Here is a 19,153-nt window from a genome sequence, read left to right on the forward strand (position 1 = left end):
TTTTCCAATTGACTTCTCTATCTGGTGGATGTCGCCTTTGAAATTCCAGGTGTTGACGAGCAAAAAATAGAAACGATAAATAAACACACATTATCATGAATAAAGAATGAAGAAGAGTGTCCCGTATATCTCACATTCAGTCTCATCGCTCTCCTGCTCTCTCTCTCTCTCCTTCTCTCCTGGCCCGAACAACAAACAATCGATCGAACGAACGAACAGAAGCTACGAGAAATGCTCTTGGTTTTTCCACATCGGCCCATTTCGAAGTCGCTTCACATTTAAAATACCCTCGAACAATCGAATGCGACAAAGGGAAATGAAATGTTCATAAATCCAAAAGAAGTCATATTTCAAATGACGTATGCACAATTTTCGGTTGATCGTGCATTAGACGAACGTTCTTTGTTGTAGTCGTTCGTTGATTTTTGCTTTGTGTATTTTATGTCATTTGTCAATTTTTCATTTGCAAGGCATTGTGATTTCTCATTTAGCGTAAGTTTTTTTCTGCTCTCGATCGATGCCATGCCACTCTTCACTTCACTATGTGCGTGTGTGTGTGTGTGTGTGTGTGTGAAAGAATGGCGAATCAAAATGAAGGCGATGCGCTGCGTCGTGATATCTCAATTTGGGCTGACTGACGAAAAATGGCAGCAAGGATCTAGCAACTAAAAACTTTGATTTCATTGTTCCTTTTTGCTTTGCAGCGACTTTGAATTTTTTCGGCTGAGCATAGAATTTGTTCACGCGGAGTCATTTTCATTTCGGGCATGTAGTAGCGTGTGTTTTCAATGAGTTTTGTCCGTTTTGCATTAGAATTGGTTTGCGTTTTGGTAGCTTGGCTGCGAACACATTAATGGACTGAACATACATAGAATAGCAATCGGGCTGCTTGCCACTGCTGATAATAAATGATAAGATCCTTTAAACCGCATATCCTTATCCATTAATCCTGAAACCATTCAACCATATTTATCTGCCGTTGTTCGGTTTCGCAGCGCGAGCGTATTGTCGGCAATAGAGAGCACATTGTGTATCTATACGGCCGATGATGGAATACAAAACCCAAAGAGCTGTCTAACCTCTTACGAATAGGGAAAACCATTCTTGCGACACACTCAGTGGCAGAGAAAAATGGTTTTCGTCAGCAATTTGAATGAGTAATGGCGAACTGCATGAACAGCAGGCGCGTTCAACGTCAATAAATTTTCTCTTTTTGCGCTAATAGATTTCTTCTTCTTTCTTTCCATTATTCTAATGAATGTATATTTTGTATGGTACACGCACGCATACACTCAGACTGGGCGCCCCCAAACACGGTGGCTGGCATTTTTTTTCTGCCATATTTTTGGGTGTTGGCAAGGCACATCATCTCTCTATATACATAAACATGTATTTACAACATCCGTGTGAGCACTGTGATAGCACTCGACACAGAATATACGCGACCAATTGCATGATTTTCTTTTACTGGATGCTATGTATCATCAGTGTTGGCCCGGTTTCATGCCAACCGCACACATTCTAGGGATGATTCAAACGGAAATGTTATTATTCTTCGTGCGATCGAATGTTTCTCATTCGTGCAAAAATGCGATTACATAATGTATGCAGAACAGACCCGAGCTCACCATGTCAAACTGACACACATCCAACCGTTCGGTTGCTAGGCTACGATTACGATGCGAATTGGTTGTTGGTTGTTTCATTTTTCTTCGTCGTGTGTCTGTTCGGCCATCAAAATAATAGAATGCTGCTTCAAGTCACACGCATTTGATTGCTGAATCTTTTGAAAAAATAAAATTCAATTTGGCAATTGAATGAATATCGAATTTTATCGCCCGCTGCGCCACTGACATTTCATACGATCAATGTGATTCTTTTTTGTATAATTCAGTATGTGCTTTTATGTGTTAAATGTCGCTTTGGCATTTGATTTGTTTTCGCTTTGAATGCAAAAACTTTAGTAATCGAAATGTTCAAATCACGCAATCTTGTCGACAGCCAAATTGAATGCGAAGACACTTCGATTGAGCAATTGTCGGACAAAAGGACACCGATTGCACTTGCATATGTAATCAGTTCATTCGATTGTAAATGTTCGTTCTGCTTTTTTTTTCTTCATTTTCTTCGCATGAAATTTAAACATACCAATTCTCGACCTCTTCGTTCGTGTTGCTAAGGGAAAGAAAATTGATGTTAAAGTTGAAAAATGTTCACGTTAACGAACCACCGGTTTTTTTCTTCATTTTTTTTCTTTCTCTCCCGTGAACAAATGCGATTAGTTTGCTATATTTTTGTGTGTCTCGAAAGCCATTTCGATTGCATGAATTTGCTGCTCACACAATGCATGTCAAACGGTGCTGCTATGTACTGGCGCATAGATTTGTAAACCATGCCCATCGCATTTCAAATGGTTCACTGTCTGCGCATACGTGCTGCTCGACATTGTAACCGAGCGTGCAGGCAAGCACACAAACGTATTCACAAACACACGCATTCTTCTCCAGAAACAGCACATAAAGCTGCATCGTTGAAGCTTCCCTCAGTCGTCGATTCCCATGCTACATATCGCTCTGTATGGCCATGCACAGCATTCGCCTCTCACAACTCGCTATGTACACCATACATAAGAATCGATTGAAGCCAAACTCCGCCCACTTTTTTGCTACATTGAATTACGGCGTACAAATGGTGAAGCAAAGAAGTGAACACAAGCGGCATTGGAACACATAACACAATGCCGACGATCGTTTCATGCTTTTGCCCACTTGATTTATCTTCTTGTAGGCTCATTCTGGATTTTTTTCGTTTGTGTATCACACTCGTTCGGATACGTTTCAGCTGGGCTATCGAACATTTCTTGTGCTGGTCAAATTTTTGTGCAATCGCTTCAAACATTCTTATCCGCGACAAATTTCAACGTTCACCATTTTCATTCATTGGACGTAAAGTGGATTTTTTTTTAGTGGTTGTCCGTCTCTAGTGCATATATTCTGAACTGATAATCAAAATTGACAAAACGAAATTTATTCATTGAAGCAATCAATTACTGCTTCAATATTACGATCGAAAGAAAAAGAGATTTCTAGTGCTTGGTTTATTGAATTCTTAAAAGTTATTGGATTGGAGACGTAAGAGACGTTCGGACGAGATATCAATTGAAAGAAACACATTTGGAAAACCGTGAAAAAGATTGACGAGAATCAAACGACGGAAAAATTTGGTGTTGAAAAAGAAGAATTTTAATAAAACCAGTGAACTACTCTCTTGAACATTCGCATGTGTGCAAGTGAACTTGAAACGGAATTTATCAAAATCTATTTGGATTAACATTTACCTGTCGACGTTGTATAACCGTTAAAGGATTAAACCGTCGTTGAAGTAAGTTACAATTTGTTTGAACGAATTTCACTTTGCATGGAAAACCGTAATGAATTTTGAGCTATTGTATGTTATAAAATCACACACATGAATTTGTGCAGTCGATTCATTCATGTCTGCTAATTGACACAGAGAAAATTGGCTAGCAGCTAAAAATAGCATCTATCTATTATAGCCAATCTCATGATTCTAGGGATCGTATCAATTTGTTGGATACATAGCATGAAATTTTCCTAATTTACACGTTGAGAAGCGAGAGAAAAAAAAATGGTCGACGTAATTTGGCGATATCAAATAGCTTTGCAATTATTTGTTATCCACACCCAGTTTGAAATGAACCGTTGATTCAATTCATACAAAATGCTACAAAAAGTCGAGTAGAATGAGTACAATTGGCTCCAAATAGATCCCATTCATCGCCAGCCAACAGTCATTAAATTACGAATTTTAACGAAATAAACTCGGGGAGAGGAGATAGAGAGCGAGCAAGAGAGGAAAAAAAGAGAGTACATAGTACACACAATCTACGCTTCACGAATCGGCACATAACAAGCGCACAATTCACCGAACAATAACCGCTTTTGTAAATTCATTGTGAAAAATTTCAATTAGTTGGAATTTTCGCCCTAATTATATATAATCGGCAGTGGTTGTGGCGTTCGGTTTTTGCACTCTCCGAATTGCCGCCACTACCGACAGACATAATCAAATCAATGTATTTGTTTTAACGTCAACCGAAACTCGGAACCAAACGCACACAAAAACTGGCGTATAATTTTGGAAACAATTACGCTTTTTTCGCTCATCTCAAACAGTCAATTGCAATAGTGATGCGAAAAATGGAATCAGTCAAAAAGAAAATTAACACCCAACAACCAGAGAGACATGAATTTTTTTTCGGCTTGCTTCTTCTACTTTTTTGTTGTTGCTGGTACTTTAATTAAAAGTGTCGAGACGTGAAAAAAACGAACAAAGTTTCGGCCAATTTACTTGATTTTTCGTGTCGTTCAAATATTCGATTGTTTATTTACTTTTATTGGCGTACAGTACATTCGGAGCGCGGGTCAGTCGACTCGCATAATTGAATTTGAATTATTTCAACTACATCGTGCTGTGGCTGCTTGGCCGCTCTCGCTCATTTGCCCGCTCGCTGTAATGGTCAACAGCCTGTCGAGCCAAAACAATCAAATCACACAGAAGATCTCGGGCGCAATTCGTTCGATGCCTCCATTTTTATTCAATTTCGAAGGTTAAACGAACCGAAATCACTTGAATAAATACAAAACCATACATTTTTGAAGTCATTTGCTTCACGAAATATGAGACGAACGAGATATATAAACCCATTACATCACGTGATTTTAGTTATTTTTTTTCCTTTTCATAACTGGTTCACGCGAAGAAATTGAAATTAAGCGGAAACAGAAAACGTACTGAAAATAATACTTGTTTAAATATTATTATCAAAGATCCATCCTATTGCACTTTTCAATTTGAACGAATTGATGTTAGCACGAGCGTTCAGCATTTGCCGTGAAATAAATTCATTTTATTTTGATTTTTATTATTTCAATTCGTTTTTTCATGCTTATTATTGCCATCCGAATTGGTTTCGTTGTAACAGACAAAACGAAGGTATATTGAAGATTTTGGTCAAAAATAAGTTTTAGTTGTGGTCATCGCCAAACATTGTGTACCAAACATAGTCTTGGAAGCAATTTCATATCAATAATCAATTATTCACTGTTATGATTCGGAATATCTATCACCGAATTTTAAATACACAGTTTAGACTGCGTGTGTCGGTTTTTTTTTTCATTCTTCAGTGATGGATTTGTTTTTCATGAATTCCGAATCGGACTGGCAAAATAAATATATGTCTAATCGATCAAAGTATTTATGAAATTTAGTCAAAATATTTGTTGAATCGACTTTCGATGCAGTGAAGTCGTTTCAATCACCAAGTGGTCTTATTTTCGGCCATTTTCTTTTTCGTTCGTTGCATGAACTTCATGTTCATTTTCGGTAGTTCGATTCAAACCCCTCGGGCAAATACAAAAATGAAAAATATTTCGTGAAATGACCTAAACGCAAACATACAATTTGGGAGGAAAAAAACATTTGTTGTATTCATTCGAAACATCTTTATTCCCTATGGACTAACCAGAGACTGAAATCTACAATAAAATGGATTTCAATGGACAAAGTGAATACCTTTTGCCGACGGAATTTCATGGAAATACACAAACCGACACAACGTATAAAGAGACCGAATCTAAGCCCAAACAGCTTTATTTTCCATTGTGCCCATTCTTTTGCGTGTATATAAATTGCAATATGTTTTGATTTTTAATAAATCATAACTAATAATAATTTATCTATTAAATGCGTTGAATAGACCGAAAATTCAATGAAAATGTGAAAACTCATGAAATGCAGAAAAAAAATGTAAACTGAATCATTTATCAAAAACAAAACAACAAAAAACATGAGAAAATATGGATGAAAATTTCAATTGGGTTCGTTCGGTGTCTATGATAGAAGTGAAAGGTGAACACGAATAGTTTTTGAAAATTAGCAGAACCGAAAATGCATCTTGTCATTCTTTTCATCTATGCAAGATCACCATTGGCCACGCAATATAAGAATCATCAATAGGCACAGTGCTGCAGTCTGAGCGGTTTGAAAAGCAACACAGGCAGGAAAGAGTGTATGTGCATGAAAAGTGCAATGTAATTGTGGAATAATTTATAATTTTGCTTTTTGTTTTGTTGAGCCAAAAGCGGAGAGAAAAGAAGCCGAAGGAAAGGAAACATGCAAATACGATGGATTGAATGCATACCGGTGATTTGAGATGGTCACTGTTTCCAATGTAACGGAACGATGAAAGAAATGCTGTGCTCTTTGTGCACAGCCGACATCGTTGTATTTTCTTTTTAGTTATCGTTGATTTTGTTGGCGAGATCGAATTGCCAAGTGAAATGGATTAAAAAGCCATTTTGATTGTTTCTGCGCGCATTGTACACATCAAAGCATCATAATCGCATTGCATCGGAATTTTTTTTCTTCTGTCTTCTCATTTTTGCACAGATACAAGCATTTATTTAATAGGTGAATAAAACACCAAAATAACAAACTCCAAAACCATTTCGGATCCATCTTAGTCTTAATGTTTTTCGATCAATTTGAACAACTATTTCGTCTACATCAGATTACATAAGTGTGGATAAGTTCATTCCATTAGTCATATGTGTGGTTGTGTTGTTTTTCCTCTCCTCTTTCTCATTTGATGCCTTCAACATGTCAAATAGCGTCAACTTTATCCATCGCATACAAGTGTGTCGTTGTACCGTTCGAAGGAAACTCAAATCGAACATCGAATAGCAACGAGAAGAGAAGAAAGTAAAAAGACACAGAGAGAGAGAGAGAGAGAGAGAGAGAGATGAAAAACATTGTAATTCTCGAAGCCATCGAAGAGATATTCGATTTTCAAATCAGCAATCTTGATCGCGCGATCACAATCGAAGTCAGTCAGTCTTGTCTCAACATCATGGATATCAAGTTGACGAGCACAACACAATGCATTTCTTTTGAATCGAACAACAACAACAACCAACATCGATCACAACTACAGAAGAAGAAATATCACACACCGACATGCCGCCAGCAAACCTCAAAGTGTATTTCAATTCATCTGACGCCTTTTGTTCTGCACTTGTTATTTTTCTGCTTCTCGCCTTGATTCCTTTTGACTGTCGTCATATACTCCTATCATAACAGATTTGAGTACACTCACTCTTTTGATTTGCACCTTTTCCATTCTTTTCTTCTTTTTTTCTACTTCTTCATTTGTATGTCTTTCCGTCTTTCCGATCGTTTCGAATGGTGGGTAATTTTCCCCGTAAATGCTCAATGAATTTGGCCACAATGTGCAAAAGACAAGATGAAAGACTGCATACCGAACTGAGCTGAACGCAAATGCAAATTAATGATAAAACGACGTGTGTTTCATACTCATTTTTTTTCTCGTGCACAATGCATGTGATTGACCGACCGCTGGCTTTTGTGGTTGCAAATATACACATGCGTGCAAAAAAAAAAGACTTACACACAATGCATTCCTTTTGTACTTCTCTTTGTATGTGAGTGTGTTGCCTGTGCAAAAGGGTTGAATGCAGTAAACGATCGACTGAGTCAACGTTTTTGACTTCAAAGCACCGAAGTCGGGTTTTCTTGAATTTTTCTCCAGTTTTTGATAGCAACTGACACACACACACACAAAAAGAAACACCTCGTCGAATCCTCTCGTAATGGAATGCTTTTATCACCGAATGCATTATTGATATTTCGATTGAAAGCACCGTTTGGAATTGAATTTTTAGTGGATCTCTCTCTCTCTCTCTTGCTCCATGAAATGAACACATCGAATCGATGCACAAGCACATGTATGATGAACTTTCCACCTTTTCTTCTTTCGTGCACGTCTCGCCGTTGTCTGTTTTTCAGTTCAGTTTCGGCTGTGTGTTTTGTTCAGCGTACGCCCGAACGCCACAATAAAACATCGACCATTAAATCATTTCGTGTATTCCATTTCAATATTCACATTTTTCTTCGTTCGTTATTTTACTTCAATTATTTCCATTTCACGTTTTCAATTTTTAATTTTGTTTCTTTTTTGTGTGTTTGTAAAATCCATGAATGCAAACACGTACGAAACGATATATGTGGCGCAGGCAATGGCGTCGCCGTCGCCGACGTCAGAATGCACTCACACGAATACCAAAATCACAATAAATATCACAGCTGAACAAGGAACCGACGCAATAAATGTAAATTTCGAAGAAATCTCACAATGTACTAGTGGATCTTGGTCGAAAACTATCGATTTGGCCAAGCATTTCCTGATCGATTCTTCGGCATTTGCCACTATGTTTGTGAAAAGGGACATATTTCAATCTACTTACATCAAAAGTGCATTCGTTCATTCGAAGAAATACGACCTTGCTACGATTCCATAACTTAATCTTCTTCAACGACTTGCAGAAGTAGATCCGAAAGCTGTAAATCATATGGAAAGTTTATTGCATTGTCACCTCATTGGCGTGACTCGGTCTGCGCAAATTAATATGGCCAATAAAATTAAGAACAATTGAATCAACGAGTGAAATGGACAACGAGACTGTGGAAAGTGTCAAAGTCTGGTAGCTGATTTTATTCTATGAGCAATACTCTATACCTCCGCTGTGAGTGTAGAATATGTGTCATGTCATCATTATTGTTCTATTCCCGATGAAACTATAATCATACTATCAAAACAATGATTGCAACTCTCGACAGATTCGCTCTCTAGAGCGATCTGGTGCCGTTATGACATTCACATTTTGAGGCACCTAACTGAATTGCATGAAATCAATTTTGAAAACGATTTTATTTCAATGTTGTGGTCATCGCAAAGTTCATTGTTTTCTCAAAATAAATAAAAATAGATCAGGCAAATGTTTTTTTTTTTATAGAAGCGTCTCGTACCGATTGAGAATTTCACTATATCACGGTGTTGGTAAGTTTGAAACATTTCAAAATGACGTGGCTAAAATGCAGACAGCTCAACTCATATATGCGTTGCGTACAATCATGAGTATCATTACCCGCTGGAATTATGAGCAGTTGAATGACAATTACGGCAATATAAATACCGTTTTGGGTACAATTAATCGGCAAATACTCATAATTGCCCAGTTTCATTGAAGGAATGATTTCTTTTTCGCTTATTAGTTCAAATATTATTTGCAAAAGCGATTGCGAATCCTCAAATTGGCCATTCGTAGCATCAGCATAGTTTGTGTTCAGTTTTAAAAGTTCAATTAGAAAAACTTGGACTAAATAAAATGGCCGAAAGCAAGGCGTTGTTTCGTCTAGATATAAATTAATATCGCATTGAACAAGCCTTATTTCCGTGAATATTTTCGTTCGATATTATGTTCGAAATTCCGTGTTGTTCGTGGGTTGGGTTCGAAAAGTTCGTGTTATGTAAATGTATCAATAATTGTTTATTTTTTTCTGTGTCTGTGGATTTTTTTTTTTTGATTAATCGTAATTTTTACCGTGAGCAAGCAAACAGACACGTTTCCCTACTACACACAACACTGAAATGAACGCAATGCGGCGGTCGCGAGCGCGAACGCGCCTCCGGTATTTGTATTCTGAAAAGGAAATAATATTGAACGTAAATTGCCTAGAAAATGTTTTCGGTCATAATTGGAAAAACGATGTCTGGCCGGAAAGTGGGTTCAGTAAGCAATCAATGACTATCGAAATCGAACCAACGTCCAATAGAATAAACACGTTGCTGGGTGTATGATTTGGATCGAAGGTGTGCAGTTTTATTTACTGTTCATTTGAACTTTTTCATGCGATAGTTAGTAATAACGCGTCACCCTTCACTTCGTGGTAGTTGGGCACAGCAAACAAATTGTGTATTTATCACTTTGAACTTTGGCTCAACCAATTGCAATAAAGCCAAAACATATTCCGTTTACATAAACAGATCGGACATATTATTTCCGCTTTGAAGTCGATTTTCAGCTTAAGCCTTGGATTTTAACAAAAAAAAAAATTCCTCAAAGGAAGTAACACTTAGTCGCATTGTTCTTTCAAGTCAAACGAAACAAGGTATGAAAGAGACAAAAAGTACGTGCTTTACGTACGAAGTCCTGCGTTACGCTTTGTGGTTTTTCCACCTTTCAATTCAGAATTTTTTTTTAAGTATAAATTGTTTACATTTGCATCATCTGGCTTAAACTAATATTTAAGTTAGTAGCCACTAAGAAGAAACTCGGAATCTTAAGCACTTCAGGCATTTTTAACGCCTGAACTTACGCCTTGATGATTTGTCATCGCCTTTGTACACATTATTATTCTTTCGTTATCTGTTTTTCCTGTTTATCTTTGAGTTTAGGCCGAAAATGTGGTTCAACATCGATGTCAACTAAATAAATACAAAAAAAGAACAAAATACTTATTCATTTCCCATTGATTGGAAACATCATTTCGATTAGAAGCAATTTGGGACTTCTTTCGGTTGATTGATCACATGAGTTGATTCTTGCCCAATTAATTCAGTGTCAAAAAAATTCTTGTGATTGGATTTTTGATCTCAAGCAGGTAGAACTGTTGTAAATTGGAATACATACATCAAAATTTATTCAATTCGAATGCATAAGCATTGTGATATTTGCTCAATTTAATTAATTAAACAAATTCTCAGCCAAAGATTTTTCCAAGTACATCAATTCTAACGAAATATTCCGTTTGCTCCCTTTCCATTTCTTAGGTGAATACATCCAATTACCATTACAATTGGAAGAAATTTTGCAGGATGTTTTACAATTGGCCGATCTTGCGAATGAAAACGATCAAGTTGTAAGTAAAGATGACACCAATGAAATAAAGCGAATTTCAGGATTTAGGCGAACAGCAACGAAGCAAAAATGACTTTTTTCTTTCATGCTTATAGGATGAAATTTTAGCCGAAGAACTGAAAAAGAGTGAATATTCGGACGTAAACGGTGAATCGAGTAGTGCGGCCACTGCCAGTACATCGAATCAATTTGATACGAATTTTGCGTTTCCAACGGACAAAGTGCCAACACAAGACCAACAAAAAGACAATAAAGCAACGAATCAAAGTGAAATTCACAGCAGTGAATTGCCACTTTTGCTAGATCCTCCGTTGACCGAGGAAGAAATTTCCGCTGATTTAAGCGCAATAATTAATGAGGCAAGCGATTTAGACGAATTGGATATGATGATTCAATCAGCTGGTCCGTTTCAACATCCACGTTCGGTGGCTCAAAACTATGGCCATGCCAACGCCAATATGTACCATCGACAGCCGTCTTATCATTCGCATCACCATCATCAGGTAGGTTTCAACATTCCGAACAATTTCCATCGAATTATTCTTTATTGTTGCGCAAATAGATTGGTTTTTCTTGGGATCATTTTTCTCTTCTTCTTCTTCTCCGTATGAATTCCGCGTAAAAGGGAGCATATAAAAACATGTTGAAGAGTAGGATTTTCAGATTGTGTAGTGGCACTTGAATGTGTCCAGCTGGTCGAACGAATAACCGACCGAGATGATTATGTCAACAAATCTCAAGCGACAAGTGAGTGAGAGAGAGACAACAAAAAGGTGGCAAGTGGTATTTCTGACAAAATCCACTTGATGTGAATACTTTTCCATCAATACCCTTGTATTCCCATAAAATCTATCGTAAATAAACATGACAAGAAACCGGGGCTCTGTTGAAAATACACGTACTGGTGTGATTGAATGGACATTGTGAATCGGAGAACAGAAATTTGACTAATTTCTCCATCACAATTGATGGGATGATTTGTTATGCGCATTGACATATTTCTGTCGCTTATTCGAGGGTTGCGTTATCTTGATCACACACGAATAAGTACAAATTTTTGTCAAATTGATGAAACAAAATGTTTTCGATCGTTTTGAACTGGCCGCCATTAAGACCAATATCAAAACGCAGACAACGAACCAAGAACAAAAAGGCAATCGCATAATCTAATCAGCAAGTTTTCATGTTTTTTTTTCTCTTGTAAATGTCTTTACTGTTTAATTTGGGATTCCGGCATATATTTTTTCTCCTTTTCTCCATCGAAATGTTCATTCCATTAATTTTCGATCGATGTTTGCTACCTGTGTACACCCAATATCAGTTCGTTTCCATTGAATCCTCCGTACGATGCATCTTGCAGCTAGAGTTAACTAATTTCACCTTTTTCGTTGTTCGACCATCCTTTGAATTGCATTCTTCTCGAAACACTTGGTGTCATCCCATCGAACGAAAGAAAAAAAATGAAACATATTTAAAAAAAAAAAAAAAAAAAAAAATAAGAAACAACAAGCAGCAGCAGCAGTAAAAACAAACGGCCACAATAACAATGCAATCGATGTATGTAATAGATGTGCATGGCCTATGTTTTTTTCTACACTCTCTTTCTCGACAAACCAAAAACAGGTACAAACAGCTTTAGTTACCGAAAACCACAGGTAACCATAATTTGTGCGGCTGTAGAACAAACACTTTTGGTTCTCTCTTTTTTTTTCTCTTTCTCTTCCTTACGACGAAAATGCCACAGAATTGCTTCTTTCTTTCTACACTCATTAGTTTTCCTCCTCTTCACTTTGCCATGCCTTCACCAATTACGGGATTATCGATTTCTTTTGCTTTCATTTCGGCTATTTATATAAAAATGTGTCTGAAAGTCCGTATTTTCATCGGCCGGTAACATGTACAATCGAATGCATCGATTGAACAATTTCAAAAGAACGCCATCGCATTGCACAATCAATTTGATTCACTGTATTCCTTTTTTTCTAATTATCCTGATACGAAATGGGCGCGCGTGAAATTCCGCTTTTCGCCTTCTCTTTTTTTTTCAAAAAATAATTAACTAAGCCGTATCCCGTTGTCAACACGTCCTTTTTTTCCACAGAAGAAATGACTGCTGAGCTCCCAAGTATAAGAAAGAAATACGACCACTGTGCGTTAAGCAAGTGGTGGCAACTCCGAATTTTTTTCGAGAAATTGGATTAGAAGGCTTAAGTCAACTGAAGTGAATTCATTCGCTTTAATTGCACTTAAGGCAGTTTTAACAATTTTCATGCGTACAACAGCAGGATTTCGTTGGTTCGTTTTTTTCTTCTCTAGTTTCTTTGCAAGGAAATGCAGTCATTTTGGACTGAGTTACCGCAAAGCGATGACGCCATTTTCCTTTCGAAAAGACCAGGGTTTTTTTTGTCGAAGTTTAAACGTTTGTTTCCATTTTGTGTGTGAGAGCCAAGAATTGCTTTGTTCCAAAAATAATTACTTGAAAACACACCATTTGCCAAAGAAACGCAGATGGTCCTATTGTTCGCGAGCAGCTCGCTGTTTTGATCGACTGAAATCGATTTTTTTTTTCTCCACTGAAAATGCAAGACGCATCGTCCTAGCAACAAAAACCTTTTTTTCCATTCGCTCAAACGCAATTGAAAATATTTTTTAGTCGACAGTAGCTATTTTTTTCGTGTCGGCCACAAGCCTCTTCATCTATTTTTTTTTTTTTCGTTGAACAACTGTCACAACAACAATGCCGATTAAGTAAATAGCAATTGTTTTTCTATTGTTTTGTACATTTTTCCCATTGCAATCGCCACACAGAGTTCGCTACGTCTGACTGATTTCTATGCATAACATATTCATGTTACTATGAAATTCGAGCGAAGAGACCACAACAATAAAAAAAACACAAAAACTGAACAAATTCGTTGGAATAAATTTTATGTTTTAACATTTAATGATTACATTTTCTTCTCTCTCTCTCACTCACTCACTCTTTTTTGAATTGTGTATTGGATGAAACGGTCGAATATGAATAGTTCACAATTTTTTTTTCTTTTGGTTTGCCACGGAAATATGGTAAATTTTGCGTTGGCTGCTCTATTGTAAGTGTCATTCTATTATTCGAAAATGGGTTTGTGAACATATGGAATAAGATCGTTTGCTTCGATTATGTATTTTCAATTTTGTATACTCATCCAAATGAAATAGATAGGTGATGTGTGAACTGCGTAGATAATTTTGATCAATGGACGTTACAATTTGTTGAAGTAGAAAAAAAAGCCGGCACATCGATCGGGTGTTCTTACGTAATAGCAATCAGATGATCGAAAAGACAAAATATTTGTTTCGTAGCCTTTTGGATTTTCTTTATTGCTAGAGAATGTAACGGTTCTCGGCGCGGCAGACGAATAAAATAAAAATTCTTCAGTAGTCGTCAAAATCGGTTGAATTTTTTTCGCCTCAAGGGTTTGGCAGCGAGTGCAATTAAAATTCGTCTTTGACGTATGCTCCTCCATTCAAATTTTAGCCAATAATAATGAAAGAAAACTTATTATTGCACTTAATAAGGGTAATTTGTTCAACGAAATAGGTGTACTATGCGCCTCGAGAAATTCATTGGATTGACTGTACGGTACGAAAAATATGAAGAAAAATAAATCGAAATATATAGAGACATTACATTGCGATGATCGAATGTTTTTTTTTTCGTGCTTGTGTCAAATGTACAATACAATGGATGTACAAAGACAGTTGCCATAAGATTAACGATCGATCAGCGATTCAGTGTGGTGTACGTAATAGCCGAAGTAAATTACACATGGTAATGAAGCAATACATTGGCCCGACCAAAACGATTAGTATTATTATATTTTTTCGGTGTTATTTGGCAACGTATATAGGTACACGACGTTTGTTGATTAAGAGATTTTAATACTCTGTTGCTCTCAATTGCACTTTTGCATTATGTTGATCGCGTGTCATAGCCTCTGTACCATATCTCAATTGATCGATGCCCAGTCTCAAAATCAAGACTCTCAATAAATAGATTCGATCGTCTGTGCTTGGTTGCTTTTCTTTCGTTCGGGAATTTCCGAGACAGAGACCAAAATAGAAAGAGAGTAAGCGAGATAGAGCAATAAAAAGTGATTCCGACGATACTTTTTTTTTATTGTTTAGTTCACTTTGACGACTTTTCCTCGTGATTGTTTGCCCATTGTTCCGCTGTCTGCTCGATCAGTGTACATTGTACACGATTTGTACTTTGCGGATAATGTGGAACTACGCGTGTTTGTACATAATACAATGCTTAACGGTTCGATTCACATATTATTCCGGAAAACACATCAAACATATCTAGCCGAAATAAAACAAAACTAATGTCCAGCAATTATTCACGTTCCAACCATTACGCCGTCGAAACGCACAAGTACATTTTCTAATTCGGCTACTTCGTTCGGTGTACTCTTCGAGCGTCTGTTTCTGATGTGTATTCTTTTCAATGTGCTCATCTTGCGATCGAGCATTTGGTTTTTGTATCTTCTTCTTCTTCTTCTTCTTTTCCACAATTGAGAGCCGCCGCATTCAATTGTAATCGCTCAGTTTAATTAAATTAAGCACTGAATTACTGACGACTGGCCCAAGTCGAAACATAATCATTTGTGTGCATGCATAAATTAATCGAATAGCTCAACAAAAGTGTGATTTTGTACACAGCGTTGAAGAACGAGTCGACGACCAATGACAGAAAATGGTTTCGGGCTAAACGATTCTGTTGATTGACTACGCTTCAATTCGATGGGCATGCATTTTGACGATTTGTCGTTGCCATTGATCCGACGTCAGCCACCAGAATACTTAATTTTCATTGAGACATTTAGCATTTAACTCTCACTCATCGACACGCAGCATGGATCACCTAGTTTTCTTTGAGCGACGTGAATCGCCCTCGAATTTTTTTTCGCCTCTCCTCGGCTTGCCAATAGAAAATTGCATTTACTAATAGCGTTTGCTAATTTCATGCGGTTTTTCATTATTTTTAACGTGAAATTTCCAAACATGTGTTTTAAGATCGCTGAGCATCTCAGCATTTCGTAAGGCACGGATATATCCGAGCATATCGACGACGCATACTGTATAATACAGTGGCGTGTGTTGCTACGTGCAGCCGCAACGACTCGACCGAAGTGTGTTCAGTTGATGTGGCTGCACGCAGCAACAACATACACATTCCGGTCGAGTCGTTGCGGCTGCGCGTAGCAACGCACGCCACTGTATGCGTCGTCGATATGCTCGGATATATCCGTGCCTTACGAAATGCTGAGATGCTCAGCAATCTTAAAACACATGTTTGGAAATTTCACGACATCTGCTCATTCCAAATGGTTTGTAACCTTTGAAAAAAAGTTGTTCGAAAAAAAAATAAACGGTGTTTTTAATCGCACGGTGTCTCACGCATTCGGTGCGAACCAGCAAAAAGTGTTTTCAAAATATTTGGGCGCCTCACCTTTCAATCACTCTATGATAAATTACTGCAACGCTTTGGAGCTTTGAATTTTTCATTCACTTTATCGTTTGTTGCGACCGTACCTCGACCCACTGAACATGAATTACGCACTCGAACAATAAGAGAAAGTATTCAACAACAAAATGAAAATCTCGAAACATTCAAATTACCATTAGTACCGATTCTATTCTAAACATTTCAACGAACGAGAAACAGCATGAGAGAGAATATGAGCTGATGAGCGCGCGACCGCGTACAATAACGTCGCATCATTCGTACACACGCTTCTTCCGTCAAACGAATATTATCAACATTAACATTAAAATGGGCAACAGCATATTTTAATAACGTCGATAATAATGAATACTTTGCCGAGTGCGATTCCAACAAGACGAAGTACTCTCGTCAGCTAGCGGTTAATGGGAAGTTTCAATAAAGTACAGAACAAGAAAAAATTTAACAACAACAGAAAAGAATCAATGGCAAAATGTCTAATTCAGAAAAGAGAAAAAAAGCTTGCCCGTGTGTGTTGCGTATGTATGTTGTGCGTCGTCGCAGAAATCATTGACTATTATTGTCGCTTTTATCAAACGAAATATGTTATTTTCAATTACTTCCCAACCGTCATTCGCCTCGGCACGAAATTCAAGATTGATGTATTCAATCGGCTTCAATTCCTCTTCGAATTCAAGTTATCTAATGTGTACTTTTTTATCCACCGGATTCAAAATAGTGGTTATTATGTGCGGACATGAACAGAAAAAAAAAATCGACAGTGACCTTGATGTCACTTAGGAAAAAATACGAAATTTAATGCTAAATTGTAATTAAGAAAATAAAAAAAAAGAACGTATACTCGACACACATACAGACTCATATAAAGGAAGAGATCTGAAAGACAACGCGGCAGCGAAAAAAAAACACACGGCGAAAAAGCACAGCACAAAGAGAAAAAAAATTACTCAAGAACAAATTTGTAACGCATTAAACGAATCTAAATGACCACAATTGTGTGTACCTTAGATGCCTCAAATACATACCTTTCTCATTTGGTTGTGTCTATCTGTATATGTGTTTATGCGATCACTTGCTTGGTTGTTCGGCGCGCACGCGCTCTCAGAATGCGAATTTTCCTTGAACATTCTGTTCTGACTCAGGATTTCTTCAATCTCAAAGCGATATGCAAAACAAAGCAAAAGAGGAAAAACTACTTTGCAAACAAACAAATTCATAATAAAAACTTTTTAATATTTTTTTTTTTCATTAGTTTGTTGTGATAAATATATCCGGATGTCTTGTCGTCGCGCACACTAATAAACCTGTAGAATTGAGTGTGTGCCGGTCGGCATTCTCTTTCTCTCTACGGCCAGAACAAATGATTAAGTGCGCACAAATTAATCAAAACGTTGGCGAAAAAAAAAAAAACAGAGAGAAAACGAAGAAAAAACCGAACATGTGGCGTGTATTGTTAAACCATTGTTAACAACGGAAGGCACATCAGAATATGTTATTCGGTTTGTGTAATTAGGTTTCGGTTGTGTTGATGTGTGCCGCGCATCAAGCAATCCATTGTGGGGATAATTTGACATATTTTGATCTTCACGGAGCATTTTTCAACGTGATTCTTGCAGAAGAACCAAATAGATTTGCATATAAAAATTTGAATCGGACTGAAATGAAAAGAAAAACAAATCATAGATTTTTTCTAATGGTATCTGTACCGGTATTCTGGAACACAATCCGCAAAAATCATGCAGAATTATTTTGAACGTTCAATTGGATTTTTAGAAGTTGAGAGTAAACGTCCAATTATCTTGCCAACTGCATTTTTGAATTGAACGTTTACTCTCAACTTCTAAAAATCCAATTGAACGTTCGAAATAATTCCGAATGATTTTTGCGGATTGTGTTCCAGAATACCGGCACTGGACATTCCAGCGAATGATTCAAATAGAAAACTAATAAGGGCCTCAAACGATTTCCTAGAACCGAATGATTCGATTTGCAGAGATTATGGTACAGCTTCTGATACTTGTGTTAGAAACACTTACTGCGCTGTTACACTGTTACAATGATCAAGCAGTCGTCTCTTGTGCTGTTGCGGCGGCTGCTGCTGCTATACACTCACACACATACGTCTACATCACGATCGAAAATAAAAGCATTTACAAAGCACACGTTTTTTTTCCTCTGTGCTCTCTGTTCGCAATGGCAGCCGCAGTTGCTCTTTCCATGTAGATACATTTGAGAAGAACGACAAGTGAGAAGGCAACAACAACGTTTATTATAACATGTGTACACATATTTTGCTGTACGTTTGAATTTTGAATTTAGTTGATGTTTGACCAACGTTCGGTTAGCATGAAAACGTTTCGTTTTTGCGCAAGTGCTATTAAATAATCACCCGTTCGGACATTCGTGTGATTTTTCTTGTTGTTATTGTTAATATTATTAGTTGTTGCCGTTCAATTTGTTCCTTTTTTTTATATACCGTGGCCATTTGTAATCAATGGCAAATCGTGTTTCTTCGACTCTTGTTGCTATCAATCGATTTACAATTTTGCTTCGGCAATAACGTTTCGATATTATTATTATTATTTTTTTTTTCGTTCCCTCTTCGCCATCTTCACCTCCAACAAAATAAGTAATTAATTAAGTGTGTATGTGTGTACAGAGTCAAATAGTATCCATTTTGTTTCGCATTGATGATTATCACATTGATACATTGTGTACGGATTTATCTTAACAAGTGCTTAAAGATGTTTTAATTGTTGCTGTTGATATTATTACCAGTATGAATTGTTGTTTATTAATGTTGTTGTTGCCATTATATTGTTTGGATGTCATCTTCGTTTGATCG

General features: G+C 37.1%; 1 protein-coding gene across 3 annotated transcripts in view; it reads left to right on the plus strand.

Annotated features, from left to right (window-relative positions):
- The window catches only part of LOC129579069 (segmentation protein cap'n'collar), an 86,771-nt gene that overhangs the window by 43,435 nt on the left and 24,183 nt on the right, over positions 1 to 19,153 (plus strand). For all 3 annotated transcript variants that reach the window (XM_055468648.1, XM_055468647.1, XM_055468649.1), the window contains 2 exons: positions 10,712 to 10,800; positions 10,895 to 11,302. In XM_055468648.1, the coding sequence (XP_055324623.1) occupies positions 10,712 to 10,800; positions 10,895 to 11,302 (497 nt within the window). The remainder of the gene's footprint in view (positions 1 to 10,711; positions 10,801 to 10,894; positions 11,303 to 19,153) is intronic.

This window comes from Sitodiplosis mosellana, unplaced genomic scaffold (assembly GCF_009176505.1).
Source record: "Sitodiplosis mosellana isolate CC-2019 unplaced genomic scaffold, AAFC_SMos_1.0 Smas_scaffold_6226, whole genome shotgun sequence".
NCBI classification, from domain to species: domain Eukaryota; kingdom Metazoa; phylum Arthropoda; class Insecta; order Diptera; family Cecidomyiidae; genus Sitodiplosis; species Sitodiplosis mosellana.